Source organism: Ambystoma mexicanum, chromosome 2p (genome assembly GCF_040938575.1).
Source record: "Ambystoma mexicanum isolate Mex_15411 chromosome 2p, UKY_AmexF1_1, whole genome shotgun sequence".
Taxonomy (NCBI): domain Eukaryota; kingdom Metazoa; phylum Chordata; class Amphibia; order Caudata; family Ambystomatidae; genus Ambystoma; species Ambystoma mexicanum.
Window position 1 is genome coordinate 122,783,048 of NC_090923.1, and position 25,280 is coordinate 122,808,327.

General features: G+C 44.0%; 1 protein-coding gene across 5 annotated transcripts in view; it reads left to right on the forward strand.

Moving 5' to 3' along the window:
* TPRA1 (transmembrane protein adipocyte associated 1) overlaps window positions 1-25,280 on the forward strand; it is a 510,038-nt gene that overhangs the window by 463,488 nt on the left and 21,270 nt on the right. For all 5 annotated transcript variants that reach the window (XR_011301886.1, XR_011301887.1, XM_069643376.1 and 2 more), the window contains exons 10-11: window positions 611-713; window positions 22,178-22,258. Coding sequence is in view for 3 of the 5 variants with exons in the window: in XM_069643376.1 (XP_069499477.1) it covers window positions 611-713; window positions 22,178-22,258 (184 nt within the window). In the remaining 2 variants the exon portion in view is untranslated. The remainder of the gene's footprint in view (window positions 1-610; window positions 714-22,177; window positions 22,259-25,280) is intronic.

Below are 25,280 nucleotides of genomic sequence, written 5' to 3' on the forward strand. Positions count from 1 at the left end.
AATTTACTCAGAAACGTATTGGTTCAGTACTGAAGTGTATTTGTGTATAATATTAAGTTGCCTCCTTCTAGTGAATATTTTCTAAATGATTGTATTATAAATGAATACGTGTTTTACCAAGAAACCGTGAGTGTAAGTGTCTACTTGAACCACTGTGATTGTAAGACCCTCTGTGTAACATCCTTGTACTGCTCACATTCCCTTTTGAGATGAGCCTGGCTGCTCAGCTCGCTACCACAAACTGTGTAGTACAGACTTATACCAAAGGTTGGTTTACACCCGTAGTCCTAATTGTATGTGGTGGTCCCAGAGGGTACTGTATGCACTTTTGTCTAACACTTGGCACCGGTGTAACCTGACACACATAAAGATTAGGCGGACATATCCTGCCTCTCCCTGAATTAAATTGACCAAACTTGGGATGTTTGGTTAACAATATATTTTTTCACATAGATTTCTTTGTGGGCAGGGTACTTTGTTCTTTCTTCAAAGATTGCTTGAGGGCTGTTGGCATGTTGGGTGCACCCCATTTCCTTTTGAGATGAGTTTTATTGCGCTAGGATACACTTCCTAAATCTAACGCGTTATGGTCTGTGCATTTATTTAACAGCAAGGAAGAGCTTTTACGTGTATGCTGGAATTCTTTCTCTGCTGAACCTGATCCAGGGCATTGGCAGCGCGCTGCTGTGTGCCGATATCATACAGGGTTTATGGTAAGTATCAAGGCATGATACTTTTCCTTGCTACTTGAAAACTTGCATGAAGTGTTTGCATTAATAGGTTGTGAGAGAGCAGCCACTGTTTTTCTAGATTCTGTGTTGGCCGGTATCTCAGCGGTAAATCTGCCAGAATACTGGCCAACTGAATTATCATTACTGCTACTTGGTCCAGTGGAATTACCACCAGATTACACGTGGGGGTGTAAGTCCCCATTTCTTTTTTAGTCCATTGGACTCAAAATGCCTTTTTGGCGGAATTACTGCAGTAATTACGCCGATTCTGCAGATCTTTCGTCGGTGAGTGGAAGGTTTTACCTCCAGCATCCTGCTGGAGGTAAATCCTCCACTCCAGGCCCGACCTCATAATTTGGCGTAGTGGTAAAGGTGGCAGTAACAGATTTACCACCAATTTTACCATTTAATGCCATACTTGTAATGAGGCCCTTAGTTTGGATTACCAGTTGGTCAAGAAAACTGGCCCTTTGACTACTGACACAACCATCCCACAGAATCAAGTTGACTTCGCAGCAGCCATATTTAGCTTGGGCTAGTTTAACATCACATACACAGCATTACCCCATGAGATGCTCACCAAACTCAAAAAATAACAAAACTATGGTGGTCAACTCCTAAACAGGTCATATCACACCGGTAGTAGGGACCCTCCGCTGGATTTCAATCTGAGAAATAGTAAAGTTAATACTGTAACTTATGCAACAGTGCCTATATAATCAGGTACCTTCTTACTTTTTAAATGTATTTTAACATCTGACCTGTCTCCTATGATTAGCCACCCATAATCTTCTGGGCTTCAGATCCTCAAGATCCAAACGCTTTGCTGTCCAAACATTACAAGTATAAAAACTTCTGGAATGCTTTACCAACCCATCATGAGCTTCTTCAGAGCCTTAAAAACAATTGTCTTCCTCAAGGCTTTCGAACTGGAATATTCCCAACTGAAGTAGAAACACATTGTACTGACAGTGATGGTTGGTATGGAGCCAAAGAACTGCTGTTTGCATGCCACAGCCCACTGCAAATGGGCCATTGTATCCACATCTCTAAAAAGCTTGCCTTTCATGGTGCCTTCCTTCATTTACGATTCCTTCCTGACACTTAGTCCAATAGAGGTAGCCACAATGCTTAAAATCTGTAATGGCTTTTTCACCCTGATTTGTTACAGAGCTTGGATGCCTCTGGATCCAATGCCATACAGCTCCCTATAATAATCCTACAATAAATAAATGCCATGTGGGACCTTAAACCTGTCCTGGATTTTTTTGTCTACATTGTTTTTCTTGTCAAAGTGCTATTGTCTGAACAATAAAATGTAACCACACAATTTCAATGTCCACAGTCTTTTTTTTCCCAAAGAGGACAACCCTGAAAATTACTGTAGTCCTTATCAAGGAGGGATGCTGATACTGCAAGATACCTTTGTTCACTTTTTAGGACATGCACCTAATTGACAGATGCAAGAAAACTGGACACGTGGGTTTCTTGTATTGGTCTTTCTACTACCTTAAGTCCTTTTCAACGTATTATGGGGGAGATGTGATGAGGAAGGAGAGTGGATGGAGTGGGAAGAGAAGTCTTGGTCTCATAAACAAGTAGTCTCTTGCTCTGTTCCCAGATCTAATTTTCAGTTCTGGGCACCTTCATCCAGTGTCCTTTGCTACTACTCCAGAAAGAGAGAAAAGTGTATCTGCTACCAAAGTAATTTATCGCTTGGTTCCAAATCCTGGGGCAGCTATGTTTCACTGGAGACACTGGGGTTTATTTTATATTGTTATCTATATGTATGAATTTGCTTCTTTTGTTTGTTATTGCATTGTTTGCGGTCTCAAGAAACCACCTTTAGCAGAGTGTTCAGACCTTTCGCATACATTGAGGTAGAAAGAAATTCCGAGAGGTTCCAAGCCAACAGTTCTCAACCCTCCTACTCTGCTCTACAAGGCACCAACAGGACTTGTGGCTTATGTGTGCTCTATGAATCACATTGACATAACAAAGAATGATCTTAGTTTATGGTTTCAAAACCCATGTTACTCTTTCATCCTGTCCCCTTGGCTCCATACTGATGGGGCGTCCCATGGAAGGGGCCCAGAGCCTATTCTGATGAATTGGAGGTGATTATCCCAAAAAACGTGGCCTTGGACCCTTCTCTTGTGGCCAGGGAAAGACAGACGCTTCATGACCCTGGGGGTGTTGTTCTGCAGGAGGATCACATGAGAGCGGACTCGTGTCAGGAGAATTGGGAGAACCTGCTAAATAACTTCCCTAGAGACCCTACAGTTTTGATGGCCTATTGTCAAATTGAGGCCTATGATGAAAAAAGGAACCAGATCATTGGGGACGTCAAGTACCACAATACACGAAGTATTGGGATGAGGAAAAGGGATTCAGAGATGCAGAACTGCATTGTGCAGTCTAGTGGTTATCACCTGAGCAGGACCTTTGACTATTTAAAGTCCCCTCAGATGCAAGCCATTTGAACAGGAAGGTTGAATAGTAGAGGAAGTTGTCAGCTGCCGTTGCAGAAGGGGAGAAATGAAGATGCTGGAGCTGCTGTCTTTGAAGCGAATGTCAGTCCTGAGAGGGTCTTTGAGATTGAAAGCCTGAAGTGCAGAAGTCACGCAGCGGGAAAGTGTTTTGAAATATTTTCCCCTTTGAGAGAGAGACTCACCCTATTGCGTGCCTTATCCCGGTGACTGGCGAGCACCAGGAGTGCACGAGGAGCAAGACAAGCTCCTTTCCTGATGGGCATGGGCTACGGGAATATGACCGAAGCCGTTGGTTGTTCAGAAAGCACCCTTATTAGGTAATCCCGGAACACTCCATAGACGATTGCTGGCTGCTAATCATTATTTTGAATACCAAATGAATGCAAGATCATATTGCCATAATGAGAACTTTTGGACAAGAAAATAAATGACAATTATTATTGCCCAAGCCAAGAGTATTGCCAAAGCAGAGTGAGGGCACTATTGAACCAAAATAGAAACCCACATTGGCAAAGTAAAAAGGGGACAATACTGAAGGAAATCTATAACCCGCAGTGCCAAAGTAAAGAGGGGTCAATACTTCAGAAAGACTATAACCAACATTGGCAAAACAAAGAGAGAACAATATCGCGGAAAGATTGTAACCAGTATTGCAAGAGTGAAGAAGAGGCAGTAGTTGAGCAAGACACCAACAAGTATTGCCTAAATCAAAAGCAGCGGAATACACAGCACCAATGTGTAATAGAAGTTGTGAATCCTAATGTTGTTGAAAGTCAAAGTACTTGTAGTAGTGTTTGGAGTTGTAATCCAGACAGGTAAGTATACCTGGAAAGGGATTCTTTAGAGCTAGTCCTGACAGGTTAGTGTTTGTTTTTCTAGGAGAAGTTACATTGGAATATTAACTAGAAGTGTAAATACAAAGACTTTTTCATTTTGTGGAAACTTTGCCAAAGGCCAAGTGACACACTTTAGGGGTGAGAAGAACTGTGTATTGTATTCATAGCAGAACTTGGTTACTGAAAGGAACTTTCTTATTTCAAACTTTGAACTGAAAAATCCTGCTTTAACCCAGGGGAAGGGAATCCGACCCTGGTTAAAAGAATACCTGGTTATAAGGTTTATGTTGAGCATAACTGTTATTTTGTTAAACCTGAATTGCCATATCATACCTTCATGAGTTTTAAGTATGTGCAAGTGTGAGGAATGGATTCCTTTTGTTAGTGTTTTCCTTTAGTCTTAGTTGGATAGGCAGGGAAATCCTCTTTAGGTTAGGGACAGTGAGGTGTTTATCACACCTCACATCACACCTTGTATGTTAATAAAATGGCTAATTGTGAAAAACCTTCATCAAGTTGTCCCCCTCACATTTGGAACCCTTCACACTATTGCAGAGCATATTCTTCTATAATTTCCTTGCATGGGCACATTAGTCAAGCCACTACAGGGCACCTGACTTGCGGGCCCCCGTCCAACCATCATTCTCGTTCTCTGTTTTGGACGGGACAGAGATGACTTCAGCAGCTGTGCCACGTTGCACGCACATTTCTAGAAAAACCTCATGTCACAGGCCCAATAGGCTCTGGCTCTGTGCGGGTTGTCCATGAAATTTCTCTTTCCCTGACCCACACTGAAATTGCAAGTTTGCATAGCTTTGCTCCACCTCCCGATAGCTACATCCTGTGGTCTAATCTTCCCTTTACCCGCATTGTAGAGCATTCTGATTTTCTGGGCTCTGCCCCAAGGCTTTTGCAATGCCTTAAAATATGTGTGTGTTTTTTTTATAGCAGTCCACCACGAGTTAGGAAGTGATTTTGAAATTTTGGACCAAGAAATAAAATAAAGAATTTAAGAAAAGTGATTGCTACTTGTAGGTGCATGCCACTCTGCAATCTGAAATATCGTTTGTTTTCCTCATTTTCTCAAATTCAGAAAGGGACTTCTCGCCCGATTCCTTCGCACTCCTGATTGTTCATCCATGTGTTTTGTGCCTTAGCACAACCAGCAACAGTGCAAAGAAAGATAAAGGTCTCGGCTTGCTATTTTGGCACAACAAGCTACATTGGAAGTATGCCCATAAGTGCCATATGTGTTTGTCCATGCCTATCAAATGTTTCTGCTGTATATTAGAATGATCGCTATGGAATGCTGGCACATACCTATGTGCTAGATGTATTCAAAGTAAGTAGTTATGCCTCATTTAGTTGAAACGAGCTGCATCCCGTCCATTCCAGCTGTCTTGTTGCTGCACTATTCTGTTTGGCTGTAGCCAGCAGGTAGTCCCGGCATGTAAGGACTGTGGCATGTCTTCAGGCACACTTTCACCATTCCTGTGATTTTCATAACCAGAAATAGAGGCTCGCTGGCACTGCACTCTATTCTTGTGGCTACCCACAAGCATATTTTATTTTTATTTATTGTGCTTTTGTTGGGCGCTTATACAACAAGTAAAATTGTGTTTCAAAGCGCCCAGTAGAGCAACAGCGAGGGAATATGGGATAGAAAACAATTAGTGCACTGGAGGATAAAGACTACTAACCAACTAGGCCTTTTGCGCATTCAGAGCGTGCAAGTGCAGGGAGAGGAAAAGGGAAGAGGGAGAGGGGGGGTGAGTGCTAGAGTGCCCGTGTTCGTGAGTGAGCAGCAAGGTGTAAGTGTTGAGTGTAGTAAGGGCTAGGGAACTTTCATCTGTTAAAAAAGAAAAAGTTAGTTCTACACATTCATGCCCACTTCCACTGTACTGTATTTGGGAGTACAGCCAGTTAATGTGCAGACATGCCTGGGTGCATCAATTACTTTTGAGCTGCAGAAACTCTTTCTAGGCTGATGAAACCCACACTATGCACACTCAGCACTTCTTCTGAATGTTCAGGTAGGCAAATTACTACTTTAAAACATTTTGTTCCATCAAATTGTAGTGACTATTTTTCTCTAGATGTCATTTGTGCCCACGCTATCATACAGCATGTCAGCTGGAGGGGGGGGGCAGTAATGCAGATCACCAGGAAGTTAGGGCCAACCCAGGAAACCTTTAATATATAAAGGAAAATCAAAGCATAAGAAACCACAAATAAGGAAATGCTTTGTATGTTTTATTTCGTTAAGTGCGTCAGGGTATTAAAAGCAAAGTAAGGCAACTTGACTTTCTCCAAAACATGTTCTATTCCCCAGATGACTACCTCCCTGCTGGCACCCCTTCAACCATCCTTAGCCAAACCCGACTCTATTCTGGGTGCAAGTTTTTGACCACAAGTTACCAAATACAGTGTTCCAAGTTCCTGATTGAGGGCAAAGTGGGGAACTGACGGTTGACATCAAGAAAAATGTTGCCAGGCTCAGAAGGCGGTTCAGTGAAGGGATCCTAAAATCAATCTTTTCATTCTCTGCAGCCCCATGCCCTTCCAACCCACGCCGTAGGCTGCAGATCTACAGAGAAGCACCCTCTTGCTAGAATCCTGTGTAACCTCACTTCAAGACCCTGGAAAGCGAGAAATGAACACTATATAAAGTGCTCCTATGTTTCATTGAAGCTGTTTAGCATTAATTTGCATATTTGGGGATTCTTGCATCTGTGTTGGGCGTCTAACCTCCCCTTTGGTAACTAGAACACATGTAGCGATACAGTACACAGTAATTTTAAATGTTTCCTTTAATGGTTGTCCGGACATGTCTCAGTGTAGCCCTGGAGGAGCCGCAAGCAAGTCGGCGAGAAAAAAGGCGAACTGGGACGCAAGGTGAGACAAAGTGTCTGACAAAATAGCCTGGGAAAAAGCTGGTTGGAAAGTAATACTTCAAAGTCGCAGTACCTGGCAAGTTAGTGAACCAGGTCTGCCACACTCACAGCAGAGAATCTTACGGTTCTTCTGGGACCCACTCCCAAAAGACTGGAAGCCAAGTCTATATTTGGGAGAAGTGTACAAATCTGTTATGACCACAAGGCCTTTATTCTAACAGAAATACAATGAACTCACCAGTATATCGTAACCTCTGCAAATGACAGTGGAGAGCCTTACACACCCCATACTGGTCTCTGCTAGGTAAATAAACAGATCCCGGCGGGGAATCTGGGGAACAAAACCTGATCGGGGAAGAAAACCCAATCGAAGAACAGGGTGCAGCACAGAAGGGATGTACATGTTGCTGTAACACGGTGTTCTGTAGGTCCACGTGAGATGTTGAATGCCCGGAGTATGGGGAGAAGAGAGATCAAGAGAATCTTGTGCCCACAGTAATTCAGCATATCCAGAAAGGAATGAGTAAATGAACGGTAGTATGCTGCGGCTGATATCATGGAGCACGTTCTGTGAGAAACCGGACTGTCTCCCTAGCTAGTGCCTGGGGATTTGTCATCGAGGTGGCCAGGACACGGCCATCGCTATTGGATCCAGTTCCTGGTGGGTGGACCAGTGTGGGAGGATCAGCTGGATGGGGTGTCCTTGGGGAGCAGAAGTGGAACACCGAGTGAGATGCAGTATCCCCCCTTCTTTCAACGCCTTTTCCCCCTCCTACCATGTAGGATATTCCAAAACACTGTACCCTCACCCCTTTTCCCAACACTGACACTTTTGCACACCACAAACAGGCTAACACCTGAGCCGTTTACCTAACGTGTCCCAATACAAGGGTCAGGCATGGTCAGGCAATTGACCAGAATCACACACACCTGGCGGCCCTTTCCATTTGGTCTCGGGAGGATAGCTCCTGGGTAACATGTTAGCCTTCGAAGCAAGACACCGAGTAACACAGGTTTGATCCCCGGGTCCGTGATTAGAAACCTCTGGGTATTAAGCGCGTTATAAATAACATATCCAGTCCTCACAGGGATAAAAGGTGGAGCACAGAGCACGCTACGAGCAAGGCAGACTGCACGATGAGACCTCTATCCAGGCACGACAGTTCAAGAGGATTAAAAAGGCAGCGAATATTGAGAGGCTGACTAGGAGAGACTCGACCTTGCCCTTTCCAACCAAGACCCGCGAAACCTCTGCAGAAGGAAACGTAAGACCAAGGACAATAGCTCAAGTAGGTTGCAGCAGATATCAGCGGTACACAGAGCGTGCCTACGCTGATAAGCAGGACCGAGGGAGGCGGCTGCTACCATGGTACCGGGCTTGACTCCAGAAATACTGAAAAGCCAAGCGGTTCATCACAGCCGGTGAGTCGAAGGAAGAACCGATAAAAACCCAAACTGTGTTGAATGAAAGCCGCAAAGTAGCAACTTAAGGGAAGTTCAAAGATCTGTTAGAATAAAGGGGAGACCAGCTGCAGAGTGATCCGGCACCACTTGGGTGCTTACTCGAGAGACTCTGGTCAATCCCGTGTTTGTTGAAGCTGTTAATACCAGAAGGCCTCAGGAATACTGCAAAGGAACCGTCAAAGTGGTCATACAGGGGTCTTGCAAAATCCTCTGTACAGTCGAAAGTCTTTGACCGACAGGTGATTGAGAAAGGCATGATTGATTAAGTTGGCAACAGTGAACCCGGCAGGGGGATGCTGACAAAAAGGGGGCAAAGCCGGAAGTCCCTATGAGCAGCAGTGTGGTGACAGAAGTGACCCCGACCGAGGGATGTCCACAATGAACTGTTAGATTGCCAAGAGTGAACCTGGCAGAGGGATGCCGACAGAAAGGGGCGAAGCCTGGAGAATTGTTTAAAAACACATTAAGATTCGTGAACCAAGGAAAAGCCATAGTGAACCCGAAAGCGGGAGGCTGAAAATTGAGAAGGGTCTGCGCCTGGACGAGGGGAATCCAGCTGTGTGCCACTCAAACTACCGTATAAAAGGAACTTTTTGGTGTGTTATTTTCTGACCCTCGAAGGCAAGAGACTTTTTGCAGGAAAAGAGACTTGGCCATCAAGGTTCTTGAAGGTACCGAGCGGAACTGTCGTCTCGTGCTGGGGAAGACCGAGAAGTGTGCTGTGCTCAGAGGTTCCACCTTATCCTGTGTTCAAAACGTGGGGAAACAAGAACCCAACTACTGCATCCTGACACCATATTTGTGAACACTTCTTTCTTGCATATGAATCCTATCCCACTCTTTTTGTAATTAGCATAAGGATTGGCAATAGGTTTTTCTTAGTATAAACCCTTTTATTTGACCCGACCCCACTAGGACTGCCTTAATTTCATTCGATGCTCGAAGGTTGCTACCATTTTAGGTTTAGATTATGCGTTTATCTCACCCACTTTTGCAGTTTAATAAACAACTTTGAACTCTGATTACTTACAGTGCAGTGTGCACAGTGTATATATAACTGGCGCCTAAACAATGGGGAGCTACAAAGGCTGGAATAGATGGCTGGAATAGTGGTGCGGGTGCTTGGTGGGGAACTGGCAGTGCGGCACAGGGAGGAAGGGTTTAAATCTGCATTAATTAATGCGAGTTCAAGGGAAGCACAACTATGGCGGGGTGCGATAGGAATCAGCGTAGCAGCCATTACTAAGTGTGAAGGTTTGGAAGGGTAGTTTGAAAAAGCGCTCTAATTATCAGAGCCACAACGTATGCAACGCGCATGTAGACAAATGGTGAACATGTTACGCAGGGTGTTGCAATTAAGAAGGGATGGTGTCCCAAGTTCCCCTGTTGAGAAGGAGCTCAAGAAAGGAAAAGAAAGATGGGGTAGGAGAAAAGGGAACATTGAGTAGAAAAAGAGAAAAGTGCAGGGAAAACCCACAGGAGCGTAGAGTCGAGGATGAAGTGACTCTCAGAGCTGGGTGGGGAGATCCTTTTTATACAGCTGTCCCGGTGCTTCTTGCTAACTTAAGTTTGTTGGTGGCCATTTTGAAAACAATTAGACTGCTGAAAAGGGTTCACAACCAAGGATCAATCCAATGCCATCTTTGAAGAGGGCTGGATCTATCTTACTCCCATTCTCTTCCATTTGTGCCAGAGGGGCCAGGTGGGGTTAACGGTTCATGACAAAATCATAGAGGCGAGGGGACGCAAGTCATTCCACCTGGTATTGTGAACTGTGAGGTAAGCCTGAGAAAAGTTATGGGGAAGGGAGACATTCCCCTTGTGATGAATCTGACGATGTTGTCACTCGTCCGGAGATGGCCCCATGTGGCCAGGGGACGGCATCCGCACCTGTTCCAGACCCTCGAGGTGGCTATATGAGGGAGGACCACATGGGGGAGGTGACCCTCGGGGGTGACGCGGCAGGGTCGATTAAGAAAATATATCCTCCTTTCCCTTTTAGGGATATTCCTTCCATATTTCAAGCCTTTATGGCTTACTCTGATAGTTCCCTTCCACTTCCCAAAACACCTACTAAATATCATATGAGTAAAACACCAAAAACCCCCTGTCTTTGATGTTTGTTTGGAAACACCGGGACGAGGAGGCTGAATGTAGCAATGAAGATCCATGAATGTGAAAAGCACAAGACGCGCTCTAGTCGTTATGAGCCATTAAATCGGCGCATGGACATCTAAAAACCCCAACCAGCATAGCTGGGCGAGACTCTGCCTGGAGGAGTCCTGTGAAACCAAGAACGCCATGAGGCAAGGAAAGAGAGAGGGAGATCTGAGGAGGAAGACCTTCTGGACAGGCTGCCCGAAGAAAACTTCCGGCTTGTCTGTGGCCGGGAAAAGACAGCCAGGCCTGAGAACCCAGTTGCAGTTGGAGAGCCAAGCGAGAAGCAAGCGGCAGAGACAGCAGAGCCAGAGAACCTAGGCACTGGGGGAAAGCCGAGCGAGAAGCAAGTGGTAGACAAGCCGTCTACCCCGAAAGGCACCCAAGCACTGCTGACTGGACAGGAGGAATGCTGCACGCCAGAGAAACAGGTACGCAGGCGGAGAGATGGGTGCTGAAGGTCCGAGAGATCGCGGGAAGCCCTGGGTGAACAAGAGTAACGGGTCGAGTGACCCCAGGGGGAACCAAGCCAAATAAGGCACACCCAGGCGTGGCAACGACAAGAGCCAAATCTTTGTAATGGAAATAGGCCTACGTTAAGATTTGAACCTGCCACCAAGTATTTTTGAGAACATTGTATGGAAAGTCGTGGCAGTAGAGGATACCGGGTCAATTCAAGTTTGTGAATTAAGTGCATAAAGTGAACTATGCACAAAAAGCCCTGGCAAGAGAGTACACCAGCCCAAGCCAAGACTTTGAATTAAGTCCCACTGAATGTGGAGAAGAACCAGACTGGGGAGTACACAAGGTATCCCATAAAGATGAGACTTGCATCCGAGTTGCATTATAATTAAATTGTTTGTTGACCAAAGAAGCCCAAGGATGATTCATCCCCTTAGGAATTTGCAAGTATCATGAACAGACCTATGGAAGGGAGAACATTTCCTCAAATGTGAACTGCAACGTAAAGAGGAAGAAGATATCCTCTGGGACACTAAATACATTTTTGTTTTGTTGAACTATTTAAAAAAAAGTTTTAAAAGTTTATAACCAAAACATACTCTGCTGTGTCCGCGTGTCATTTTTGGCTTTTCACACCCTGGTGTTGTGAACTAGGAAGTTAGCCTGAGAAAAGGCTAGGCAAAGTTCCTTCTGGTGTTGTGAACTGTGAAAGTAAAAACCAAGAGTATGAGAACAAAGCCAAGGAAGGGTCGGGGAAGGAAGTCATATCCACCACCGCTTTAGTTTAGGTATAAGTGTAAGAAACAGAAGTAGATTTTTGGCACAGGACTGTGGACTCTTGATTTACACGAGCATCCTGACCAAATCCTTCATAGTTTTAGTTGAGGTAGGGAAACCCCTCTTAGAGGTAGGTTTTCTCATTATTTCTGGTATATTAAAGGTTACTGCCAGATACCATGGCACCTGTGTGTCAGTCTCCCCCTGCACCCTTACAGTACACAGATTAATTTATACATACATATGGATTAATGTATATTTCAGTTTCATTTACAAGCACACATTTTACACACATTTTATATACAATAAACTGAAAAGTTCTCTAAATTTTATTTACTTCCCTCTCCAAAGTCATTCCCAAGCAAACCCTTTCCAGGAAACCTTTCTTGGGAACAACAGGGAAATGTTAACAAGATGGATAAAAGTCTGAAAAGGGCCACTCGCAACTTAGTGGTCAACAGAGGACTATTTACTAGAACATCTGGGCCAAAGAAAATATTGTCAAAGGCAGTCATAGTGGTAGCATCGTCTCCAATTCCAGTGGTAGGACCCTTCACAATAAAGAAATAGATATCATGCTGATTATTGGGAGGAACCCCCATATATAGGCCTAACCCCCTCATTCCCTCGACATTATGAAAAGCTGAATAAATCTCTGATATATATAGTCTGCCAAGACTCAAAGTTAATCAGAGGCTGTGCTTCAAACGCACACCTTAGCAGCTTTTTTACAGTCGCAGCAAGTGCCCGTGATTCTGAGAATTGCTCAGGAACCACCACTTAACTTTGGGTTAGTCGTGCTATCCTGCTTTTGGGACCCATCCACAAGACGTTTACCCCCTGTACCTTGTGGACATATATGAAGGGAGAATATTGACCTTACCTACCCATCCCATTGTCATCTTTGCTAGTTCCCATGGATCATTGAACTTTGGATCATACCTCACTCTCTTTTACAATTAACTCCAAAATAGCACAGTTACTCTGATGGAACTTGTTAAGATGTATTTCCAAAATCGGCCCTGGTGAGAGGATTTTGGGAGGACGCCATATTATGGTGAACAGAGAAGACACTGAGAGGTTAGCCAAGCCCAATCAAGATGAGGTAGCAGAGTGGCAATGCTTAGTCTCAGGAAGGGTGTGAGAGTGGTCTGGGGCTGCAATGAGTTCACACAGAGCAACCCCACTAATTCCAATTAGACGGGTAAGTATATAAAATTAGTTATTTATTAGGCCATAAGTTTACACACTAATTTATTTTTAAACAGACAAATATTGTCATAAACCCTTATGCAACAGATATGTACATTCACCCTCCGGAGAGATAGATTAGCGTTTGATACAATGACTAGTGAAACACAGGTAAGTAGCTCAGATGCATAAAGATAGGCACCTCTTTAGGATCAACACAAAATAGCTTTCCTCAATCTTATGAAGTCTAACCCTGAGATGGTTTGGGGCCATGTGCCCTAAATCTACCAGTTCAGAAGTATTCACTCTTCAGGTAGGTTTATATAGAGATTGGCATTGCCAGTGGTTATGAGTCACAAAGTTAGATAAAAGGTAAAGTTCAGATTAGGACTCCACTCAATCCAAAACACTAGGATAGTCCTAAAGAGGAATCCTTAACCCAGGTTCCATCACCGAAGGGCAGGTAAGAGTGAGTTATAGCCAAGACATTATGTCCATGTAATCCTATGGAGGACAGGGGCGGGGAGGGTGGCAGAAACAGGTATGTTAACTTACCCCTCCTTGTTCCGATTATTCCAGAGACTACTGGTGGTGGTCCAGAATCCGTTGGTGGTAACCATCTTCTGCGCTTGGTCCGGTCAAGGATGGCCCAGGGGCCGTAGTTGCAGAGGTCACTTTGGGGTGATAGAATTTAGTTTTGGTTGCTCACGGTGCACAGGAATCTGTTCTAGACAGCTTCCAGTTGTCATGACCAATCTTCAATTCAACGCAGGAGCTGCTGAGCCCCAGAGTCCCACCAAGATGTTGCACGCCCAACTGATCTAAAAAACAGTCTATTTACCCAGGGATCTGACAGTACCCCCTCTCCAAGAGCTCCCCACGGAACCAGGTTTGAAAGGACTTTTTCTGTGAAACCTGGCAACCAACATAGGGGCATGAACATAACTTGCAATTTCCCCGGAACGCTCCTCAGGACCAAAGCCCTTCCAATCAATTAAATACTGTAATCTCCCATTGCTCCTCCTAGAATCCAAAATTACTCTGACCTCAAACTCTTCAGATAGTTAATCAACCAAAACTGGACTGGGGAAATTCCTAATATGGTACCAGCCTGGAAAGGTTTTAACTGGATAACATGAAAGGTAGGATGTACCTTAAGACTTGTGGGTAATTTTAATCTCACAGCAACAGGGTTGATCAGTTTCCACATCAAACGGTCCAACAAAACGTTGGCTAAACTTGTTTCGAACCTTAATTCTCAAGTGTTCATTGGACAATCAAACCTTATCCCCGAATTGAAAAACTGGACCTGGCTTACGCTTAGAATCAGCAAATCTTTTATAGTTGACTTGAAGTGCCTTAACTGCCCATTCCAAATTTTCCTTTATAGCTAATAACCTGATCTCAACTGCAGGACTACTTACTTCCTCAACAACCGGGTTCTCTCAGAAAACGAGGATGAAAACCTCGACTGCAGAAGAAGGGAGACCTAGTGGTAGAATCTTTCATGGAATTGTTGTAAGCAAACTCAGCTACCCAAATGAGATCCACCCAACCGTCCCCAGCTTGTAAATAACACCTTAAATATTTTTCCAACTCCTGATTCACCCGTTCTACCTACCCATTGGTCTCGGGATGATAACCAGATGTCAGTCTTACCTCAACCCCCAAACTCTTGCAGAATGCCCTCAGAAATTTTGACACAAACTGGGACCATCTGTCGGAAATAACCTGACTAGGTAATCCATGCAACCGAACTATTCCCTGGGAGAAACTCTGTGCCAGTTTTGCTGCTGACACATCCCCTTTAATTGGAATGAAATGTCCTTCCTTAGTAAGTAAATCCACAACCACAAGTATTACTGAACAACCCTGGTCCTTGGGGAGGTCTGCGATAAAGTCCATGGAAATTGTATGCCAAGGATGTGGTGGAATGGGAAGAGCTCGAGCACAGATCTCGCAAGTCTTAACAAAATTCAAAATGTCCACTCTCGTAGTATCCCACCAAAAGTCTCTCCTGACTAATTCTAAAGTCTTCCTAAATCCCAGATGCCTAGTTAACTTAGATTCGTGACAAAGCTTTTCTGAAGGTAAATCTAAACTGGTGTCAATCCATCCTTGATTCTTCTGACCGGAACCTGTCGCATCCGCTCATCCATCTGATCAGGAGTCATTCAATCTTGTATCTTGTTTAAAAATCTTCCATCTCCAGAAACTCCTGCCATAACAAAACATTCAGATGGAATCAAAGGCTGTTGATCAATCTCCTTCACTTGTTCACTGCCGGGAAACTGACGAGATAAGGCGTCTGCCTTCCCATTTCATCTTCCAGGTTTAAAAGTTACCACAAAATCTTAGTCCGCAAAGAACAATGACCATCTTAACTGTCTAGGTGTTAATGTCTTGGCTGACTTCAAAAATAGAAGATTACGATGGTCTGTCAATTCTGTCATGACCAGTCTTCAATTCAACGTAGGAGCTGCTGAGCCCCACGGTCCCACCAAGATGTTGCACACCCAACTGATTTAAAAAAACACTCTATTTACTGACACCAGTAGAAGACCCAAATAAAGAAAGGTGAAGTCATCTGCGGGCAAGACTACCTCACAGGATTGAAGGAGGGGTATTGCAACGGAGGTCACCACGTTGGGTGAATACAGGCGCCAAACGAAGGGTCAGGTCCTCCAAGGCTTCCATTGATGCAGGAAGACTGAAAATCCAGGTTCATGTGTTTTGGTGTACAAGGTTAAGATCCTAAAATTTCCAAGGATACACTCTGAATGTCTGCAGCAAAGTAGCCCAGGAGAGAGCTGGTCAGTCCACCAGTTGATCCAGGGGTAGTTCCAAAGGCACGGATCCTTGAGCAGGAGTTGAAACTGGTTGTTCTCACCAGTCCACAGGTCAAAGCACCGACAAGGGTCTTCTTGAGATCAAGCAGAGGAGCAGGGCTTCACCAGGACCTCAAAGGAGTTGGTGCTGGTCCAATACAGAGGGCGCCCTCTGGACGTCAACGCACTGCTCTTCTTCATATAGGACTTGGCTCCAACGATGATCTGTCGAAATGGCTGCAGGAGTCCTCCTTTTATCCAAGGTCTCGATTGGATGCTCGTCCAGGTCCACCAATGGTAGGAACCCTGCACCATTCAAACTGGCAGTGGCTTTCTAGTCATGGATAGCCACTGGCCACAACACGTGCCCAGCAAAAGACCTTGAGGCACTAGTTGTGTACTCTGACCAGACAGTCCAACCGCCACATCCAGGCTCACACACAAACTTCCTCTTTGTCTACGAAAGCAGCAGCTTTCCCAGGGAAAGAACATTTCATATATGGCGTTTCCTGACCTGACATGACAGGAATAAGGCAAAAGAACAAAATTGTCATGCGAAAACCTTGCAACACGGCTATTTTAGGCGGCTAGTCGCCTTCGACATCCCTTTGCAGCAAATGCAAAAGTGCATGAGTAAAAAGTATAAAACCCATTAGGAAAAATATCTGCTGGCACCAGCTCGTCCTAGGCACATTATAAAATTGATCATAAATCCATTCTAGAAAAAGTTATAATCTAACTAATCTAAATTTCTTGTAACAATACAAGAAATTCACAAATAGACCCATAATCTCTCAGTACTTGATAGCCTTTCTCAGTACTTGATAGACTTATGAACGAATCAGTTTACACATAAGAATGAGCAGAAAAACAAGGGAACTAAAACAGAATGCTTTACTGACCTCTACAAATTCAAGACAGGAGACCAAACAAAGCAAAATTAATATCTTTCCTAACAAGTATGACCACTGTATGAACTACCACAAATACATCCATAGGCTGCACCTTTAAACATTGTATTTTTATCGCTGTGTTGTTGAAGCTGCATTGTGGTTTTGTAGAACCCTATTTTTTCTTAAATAACATTTTTAGGCGCCTAGGAACCTGTTTTTTATGTGTTTTTATTTGTTAAATTGCATCTTCGGTCTCATATGACCCTGTTTTTTTTCTTTTTAAAGTTCATTTTTCATCAAGAAGACAGTGCTTATTTAAATTGCATTTTGGTCGTGTGAGATTCTGTGTAGTGAACCTTTTGTTGCCTGGGACTCTGTGGTTTCTCCATACAACTTCCCATTGCTCTCTGCAGAGCATGCTCTTGCCAATCCTGCTTCTCTTTGCTGTTGATTCCTCTCTCTCCTCCATGGACTCTGGCGACTGCGCGCTCTTTTCATTCAATTACCCATCTTCTCCTCCCCATCCTTCATTCTCCTCCCAAACGCAACTCAAGCTGCTCCTTCCCTTCAAATCCCACACGCTCCAAACTCCTACCATAGCCGCTTCCCCAGGAGGCATCAGAAGAAATATCAGAACACGAGGACCCCAATAGGATTCTATGGAAATTGCGGTAAAGACCCTCCTCCAAGCTATTTCTACCCCAGACCGGAGAGACAACTGGGTGTATTTTTCGAATAATCCATCTCTCCAGGAGCAAAGGTTAGGTACTCGCGCGAGTAGTTTCTGCAAAAACAACGCCAAACAGCATCACCAAGAAATAGCACAGGCTACCCCAGGACCTGGACCCTCAAGCTTGCATCAGAGATTCTGGCAAGGAGGCTCGCAGGAAGACTTGGGAACCTGCATAAACTACTCCAAGCAGCTCAATGAACAAAAGAAGGCAGCAGGCAGCAGTACAGCTGCAAATGCCCTAAGGTAGGGACAAGGGCGTAAGGCACTCTGAAGCCCCAAGGCTGTCTATCTGGCATAGTGATGAAATTTTAAGACCCCTCTGGAGACGAGGATTGACCAACAGCCAAGCTGATGATCCTGGGGGTAAACAGCGTGATGCAGTGGTAAAATGCCCCTGAACGCTGTTCCAGAGTGCAGGGCTCGACCCAGAAGATTTGGGCAGTCACCAGGAGTATTGAGTAAGCACAAAACGTACACCCAGTGGCAAAAACCCCAATTTGACATATGCCCAAGTCTCTGCACTTCGCAAGTATTGCCAAGAAGAGGCTTAAAAAATGACACATTTGGCAAGAACACTCCTTCAGCGGGTAAGATCTGTCACCTCTAAATTGCAGGGGTACGAACCCAAGAGTGTGACCGGTGCATGGCAAAGCCTAAATACCCTTGCAAAAAGTGGCTGGCAAAATGCATAGCAGCCAATCGTAATAAGGGTCTGGGGGCGAAGGGTCAGATGACCACCTATACTGGTTGATCAGTGGGACTGACACTTAACCTTCGCCACTTTCAACGTAAGTGAAAGGGTTAGTAGAGGGGCCTATACTGGTCTAAACTAACTGGTGCCAATATGGTGGATACCCTTGAGGGCTGTCAGGCTGAGAGTTATCCTGTGTCCGCGGAAGCTGCTTAACCCCCGACAATCCCCCTGAAGTGTAATCCTCAGAACCCGATAATTCTCGGCTCTGTTAACTACACCCCAAAGGGAAAGGGGAAAGTGGATAACATAAGAAACACCAGGCTGGCGACGTTCTGACTAGCTGATGCGGAACCTGCAGTGAATACATAAGAACATACAGAATCCTCAAATTACTTTACTACATTTAAATTATGAAAACTTTATATCCTTAACTAAAATGTATAGAATCATACCTGGTTCTTCTCTTTTAAGATCTTAGAGAAGATTGGAGTAAAATCTTACTACCTTTCTTGTTGCTTTGAAAGTCTTGAAAATAACAGCTTCTCCTTTGATTATTGAACTCTTAAGAACCTTGATTCTTGCCTTATAAACTGTTAAATGTTCCAGTTAAGAAGACTTAGATGAATCCTGTTCTTTCTTCTTAATAAATAAAGTTCATAGTCTCTTGAAGAACTTGCAAACTTTTCCAAAGTCCGTTGAAACCTTTTCGCGCACACGCGCAAAAATTTACCCGCGCACAACACGCATTGAAGAAAACACGCACCTGAGAAAACACACGCGCTGAGGAACACACGCGCTATGAAAACACGCGCTGAAAGTCCCGTAGCTGTCTTTTCTTACTCTTGCGTACATGCGCTTTAAACACACGCGCTATAGAAATCACGTAGCTGTCTTTTCTCGCACTCGTGTGCTCGCGCTATGACTACACGCGCAAAGAACACACGCGCTTTGAACACTCGCACTGGAACACACGCGCTATAGAAATCACGTAGCAGTCTTTTCTCGTGCACGCGTACTCGCGCTATGACTACACGTGCAATGAACGCGCACGCTTTGAACACTCGCGCTGGAACACACGTGCTATAGAAATCACGTAGCAGTCTTTTCTCACGCACGCGTACACACGCAATGAATTTTTCACGTAGCAGTCTTTTCTCGCGCACTCGCGCTACGATCACACGTAACAGTCTAACTTTGCTTGCGCGCGTTTAAAAATTAAACGTTGAACTATAAACAGAGTAACATCAGTTCTTCTTTTGAATTTTCATTTACAATCTCCTAAAGTTTCTAATGAATCTGAGCAAAGATTTACATATCCAAATAAAGTCACTTAGCTTAAGATTTTTTTCTTCTCCAAAAGAACTTCCAGAAACTCTCCTGCGAACCTGAATTCTTCTCCTGAACAACCCCGCATAAGTAGCCGCTCGACTGCCAGGATTTGAAAGTTCAAATCCACTAGGCCTAAGACTTCAGCAGGAGCAGCTACAGACACGTCCTCTCAGCTGGGGTTACGATGATGAAAGGCAGAGAGTGACAGTTTAGAACGTTCATTATTGTCCTGCAGTTCTCTCTAGCCAATCAAGGCTTCTATTGTAAAACTCCATCTTGCCTTGGGCCAGAGCCAGGAATCTGTCTGTCTAGAAAGGTCAAGGCCAAACCCACACAGAAATAAAGGGAAATATTTAAAGGGAACCGAACAGTAATTAAAGGAAACCTGATGACAATATTTAAGGAAACCTGACAAGGGCTCACAAAGGGCCCACGTTGTCAGAAGGGGCATTTTAGCCTACCTTTTGGTCACCTAGACAAAGCAAAACCTGGAAACACAAAATGGCCGAGAGCAGGATTTAAAATAACCTATTGGTATCCTAATTGCTACCAAAAAGGTACATTGGGCTACCAGTGAGGTAAAATGGCTTGCATCCCTGGTGAAACTGTAGAGGAGGTCCCAAATAAAGCCTGCACTCCAGATGGATTTACTGTTGCCCAAATGGACAATATCAACTAATGACATGGAATAAAGATGAACATGTAAGGACAGCAGGAAGCCTGAAAGGAGTAATAAAGATATGGACTCCAAAAAGACATTTCTTCAAACCATCATGTACAGACTCAGAAGATGAAGAAGGAATGAACCCAGACGATGAAGTGAAGATGAATACAGAGGAACCAAGTAAGATGAATCCAAAGAAGGAAGTGAAAGTGGTTGATGAATCGCCCAGAGGGGGCGGGGGGGAGTGTAGAGGAGGTCCCAAATAAAGCCTGCACTCCAGTCGCCCATTTTGAAGTACCAGGAACGTTCACTCCAAAATATGTGACGTACGATGAGCAAATAAACCAGCAGAGAGCCACAGTAGGGCTCTGCCCAGTACCTATCAGAAGAGCAACACCTGTTGAAGTACCAGTACCAAGAAAACCATGCACAGTAAGGTATCCGTTAAGAAAACCCTACCAGCAAATGAAGAGTGCCTAAGTACCGTCCCAGAAGAAACCAAAAAGGTCTTAATGGAAGACGAATGGTGACGTCACGAGGACCCGGGTGGACTCACAGATAGAAGAAATGACGACCCGAAAATGACACGGAGACGAAACGCCACGAGAAAAGAGACCATGAGCTTAAAGTGATAGAAAGCTATCAAAACGTAAGAGTTTGACTCTATTCATTTTGCTTACAGCTTTTCAGTTTACACCTGTAAGTATGCTTGGAACTGCAAGAAAGCAAAGAAACCAGTACAGCTTGCTACGCTAAGTAGAAGAATAGCGTGGCATGCGCCATTATACATAATCTACCTCAAAACGAAGCACAGTATTAGAAGTGTAATTCCACTTTGCAAAATAAAGCAGAATCAACCAAGGTTACTAAAGGCCGAATGATCAGAGAGCTTTATATTCTAGTTAAATGAGAAGAGACGGCTGTATCGAAACTCGGCAGATGCAAATTGTGCCAGTAGAGCCAAGGTCATACTGATAGAAGGAACAAACAGTAGCTACATATAATTGAAAGTAAGAACAGAATATCTTGTCTTTGAAAGGTCGAGATAAGGAGGTGTTACCTTTTCTTAACCAATAGAATTGCATGTTAACCTCTTGAGTGTTACACATCAATTATGATGCGTTTTGAGTATAAAAGTTATGTTTTGTATGAAGTTAGTTGGAGTTGAAGCGAGACGGAGCATTGCATCACTGCTGATTTCCATGACTCCCCATTTTCTGTCATTAAACGGACTCCCTTTGCCAAACCATTGAGTTGTCCTTATTGATTGGTGTTGGAGTAATAAATCTGCACTCCCATCCATCTCAAAGGTGCAGCTATCTCGTCTTAAAGTACTTCGGAGCAAACCTCAGCTCTATGGGCTAGCCGGGGGTCTCGGGAGTACAAAACCAAAACTAAAGGACAGCTACCACCACCCTACTGCCTAAAACCTGTGTAGAGCTATAAAAACCCTAAGGTAAAAATGGGGAGCTTGAGCGGCATCCCTGGTACTGGGCTCATTAGCAGCAACCGAATACCTAGCTTTTAAGTAAGGTTTAAAGGAACGTAATGGCCTGGGGGCTTCTGGAGAAGTCCCTCTGGCCACAGAAAAGAAGTCATCTGACCTAAAAAGACAGGGAGGAAAAGCAAAAGGTTGCGGGTCCCCAAAAAGTGGCTGTAGAATCCACAAAAATGAAATGATGACTTGATATGTATGCTTGAATTAATTTTGCTGCCAAATGTAAAGTACCCTTTTCCTAATCCACCACCCATTGCACATTACCGTTTTGGTTTCAAGTGCAGATGTGTCAACCAGAAGCATGCATGCGATTGTGTGGCCAGTCCTTAATTGTTGTGTGTCACAACTTAAAGGTAATCTTTCCAGTTGTCTTGTTTTCTTTGAGGCACTGTTGACGCTTCTTTATACGACGCACCATGGAGATGGACATGATAAAAAGTGACATTTTCAACAGGCAATGAAATTGATCTTGCATGTAACTGGTAAATGTTCGTTTTAAATTGCTCTAATTGGCACTTTGCTTTCCTCTTGTAGCTGTGTTGATGTCACCACCTTCCTTTACTTCAGCCTTTTCTCACCTCTTATGTATGTGGCATTCCTGAAAGGCTTTTTTGGGTAAGTAACTAACGTGGGATTCTAACTATAAAATGTTAATAACAAAAAGGAAAGATCTGTCAGCACCCACTTTCTATTGAAAAAGGGTTAGAAATAATTGTATTGATGCACCTGTCTAGATCTTTTCTATTTCTGATTTATTGGTATGTCGCTTCCATAAAACGACTTTTTCAGTAATTTGAAAAGTTCTGAGGCAAGGGCCCCTTACACATGATTTCCTATTACCACCCGTGTATGGCTGTGCACTCTGTGTATTCTCTGGAAATAGTGCACATTAGCGTTAGGTTTCCTGGCATAAAATCACTGTAGTCTGTATTGTTAATATTATATGTACCACTCTGCCTCCCTCACCTTAAACTTAACAATGTTTTCTCCCTTTTAAAAGAATGTTCATTGTATGATTTCACTGTCATAAAATGTCTGTCAGATGCACTGTATGAAGGCATCATGAAGTAAGACACAGGCAACTGATACACTTTACTGAATAAAGTGGCTTATTTTTCTTTGTCAGATGCTAAGGTGGGATTTCCCTACCTAAAGAAAACGTAAGGATAGTGTATAGATATAGTCAATAAGTTCAACTCAGGCCCGTCTGTGTCCAAAACCTATACTTGCCCTCTCAGCGAAAGATATACAATGTGTAGGAATGTCAGCAACCTAAAGAACCAGTGTTCAAAATAAAAGTTCAGAGCTTCTTCCAGCTGCTGGCTTGCTTTTCAGCTTCTCATTCCCCAAGTTCAAAACCGTTCCAAAAAGGTCTCTGGCTCCCTTCCCCAAGAGTTCAATACAGTTCCAAAATCTCAGTGTTTCCTTTCACTAGGAGTCATCAGCCTCTGTATCTTGGCTTTGCAAGTAGGAGTTACTCGGTCTAGGCACAGTTGTCAGACCACACGGTCCACCCATTACAGGCCATGCAACAGATAACCCTTGGCACTTTGTTATACTTATTTGTTCTCCTTGGACTTCCTTGCCAACACAGGATTTCTCTCTCTGAATCTGTGTCATTAATCAAAATTCACTTGTTCTCCATGGCAGTCTTTTTGGCTTTGCTACCATGTGTATTTCACACAAGTCATTCCATGGTGTTCATCCTTTTCCACCACCTTGCTTTCACATTGCCCATTTGCCTTTCACTACATTCATGAGTTTTCATTACCTGCTTTACTTTGTTTACAAATGTTCATTAATTGCTTTCCCTTTGTTTACAAGTGCTCATCAATTTGCTTTCATTCGTGCGGTATTTTCATACACTTTTCATATATTTCCTTCAGTTGGTATTCAAAAATGTGTGTTGGAATCTTTAAAGTTACTTTGCAGCTTATTAGATAAAAAATTCCTCAATTCGGTTTCCAACCACCATTAACATAAGTTTCAGTTTGTTTGTCATTTTCATATGCCCCTTTCAAACCCCCGGGGCACTCCAGTATGAGTGTTCCCTTTCTCACACTCACCGGTTTATGGACACCTGAGAGGAAGATCCACGGGAAGTAGATGGGAGGATGTCTTCAGGTGCCTCACAACTGTTGCCTATCCCAAATAAATGCAAATACTTTGGTTCTGTTTTTCAACTGACTGATGAACCACTTAATGAATTTTCCTCCATCCCCCCAGTTTGTTTGGTTTTCGCTGCTTCCTGTCGGGATGGCAGCTTTCCAGGTCTGACAGTGATAGGCCATTTATCTTCTGCTTTGGAAACCCTCCAATAGGACATCTGCGAGGCTGTTCCCTGAAGAATTGCTTACAGCAGTGTGCTGACTTTGACCACCAGTGCACTTCGTGCTGCCTACTGAATCCAAATATCTGATTTATACCGGTCTGTCTAACTAAATGACTCTTGCCCCAGAAATGTATTTTGTATTTCAAGGAAGGATGTAATGTTTTCAGTTAGATGTAAAGTATATTATAGGATTGATCATCTATTATATATACTATTTTAACCTTCTTTAGTGTCAGAGATGGCCTTGGACTAATAGGGGTTCAGAATAATTTACTGTACATGGATGGAAAAAGCTGAACCATACCAAGGGTAACAATGCATACCTGCCTGCGTAAGGACCCGTAGTTTTGCTTTGAGACAATACACATTTTTACTTCTGTACTGGTACACAGATTCAAACCAAGCACGGGCATGAGTTTTGAAACTGGACTGTTGGCAATACTACTTTTTAAGTTACCCTCTCACGCTGGGAATCAGTCCACCTGAAAACTCAAACCTCTATGAGCCAATCCCTTTCTTAAGATCATACTACTTAATCTGAGGCTGGTTCATGGACTCATGACAATCCCGCCTCAAATTAACGTAGTTTCTCCAGCATGGGATTTGGCATGGATTCACATGCTCATGAATATTCCCCGTCGTCAGGCTGGGAATCCTCAGTAAAGAAAAAATTAGTTTGTTTCATTTCTGAACTGTCTCCTAACAACCAATCACTGGTCTATTGCCCCCAGCCAATGACTGCCCTCTACCTAAGCCACTCCTCTGGCAGCCATCTTCATATTTTTACCGCACGTTCAAGTCTAGGGAGTTGTTGTGCTTAGCTCTGGGGCTGTTACTGCGTTTTTGCGCTTTTTCTAAGAGTTGTACTCTATTTGTTCTGTCAATTGAGCCTCAAGCTCTATCGATCTATCTTCCGATTAATGGGGACCCATTTTCGGATTCGTCAGCGCCCCTCAAGGGTGGATTTCGTCAAGTTTACTTCTTGGAGGATTCCAGAAGCTTCTTCAATGCCTACGTCGCGTGGACATGGCAGATGAGAAAAAGGACTCAGCGCCCCTGTTCAAGATTTGTCCAGGCTGCGGCCTGCGGAATATCTTTTCGGATGACGGCCATTCCCTGTGCCTCTACTGCCTGCACTCGGACCCGGCGCATGTGAGTTTTTGTCAGGACATGGTGCCCTGCACGCTGAGCGACCGGTGCAGGCGTCTCAACGAGTGGCTGCAGGCCAAGGCCCATGCTCTGGGTGAGTCCCAGCAGCATGCCTCCCCTGCCCAGAAGAAAGTTGAGCGGTCTTCTAAGACCTTT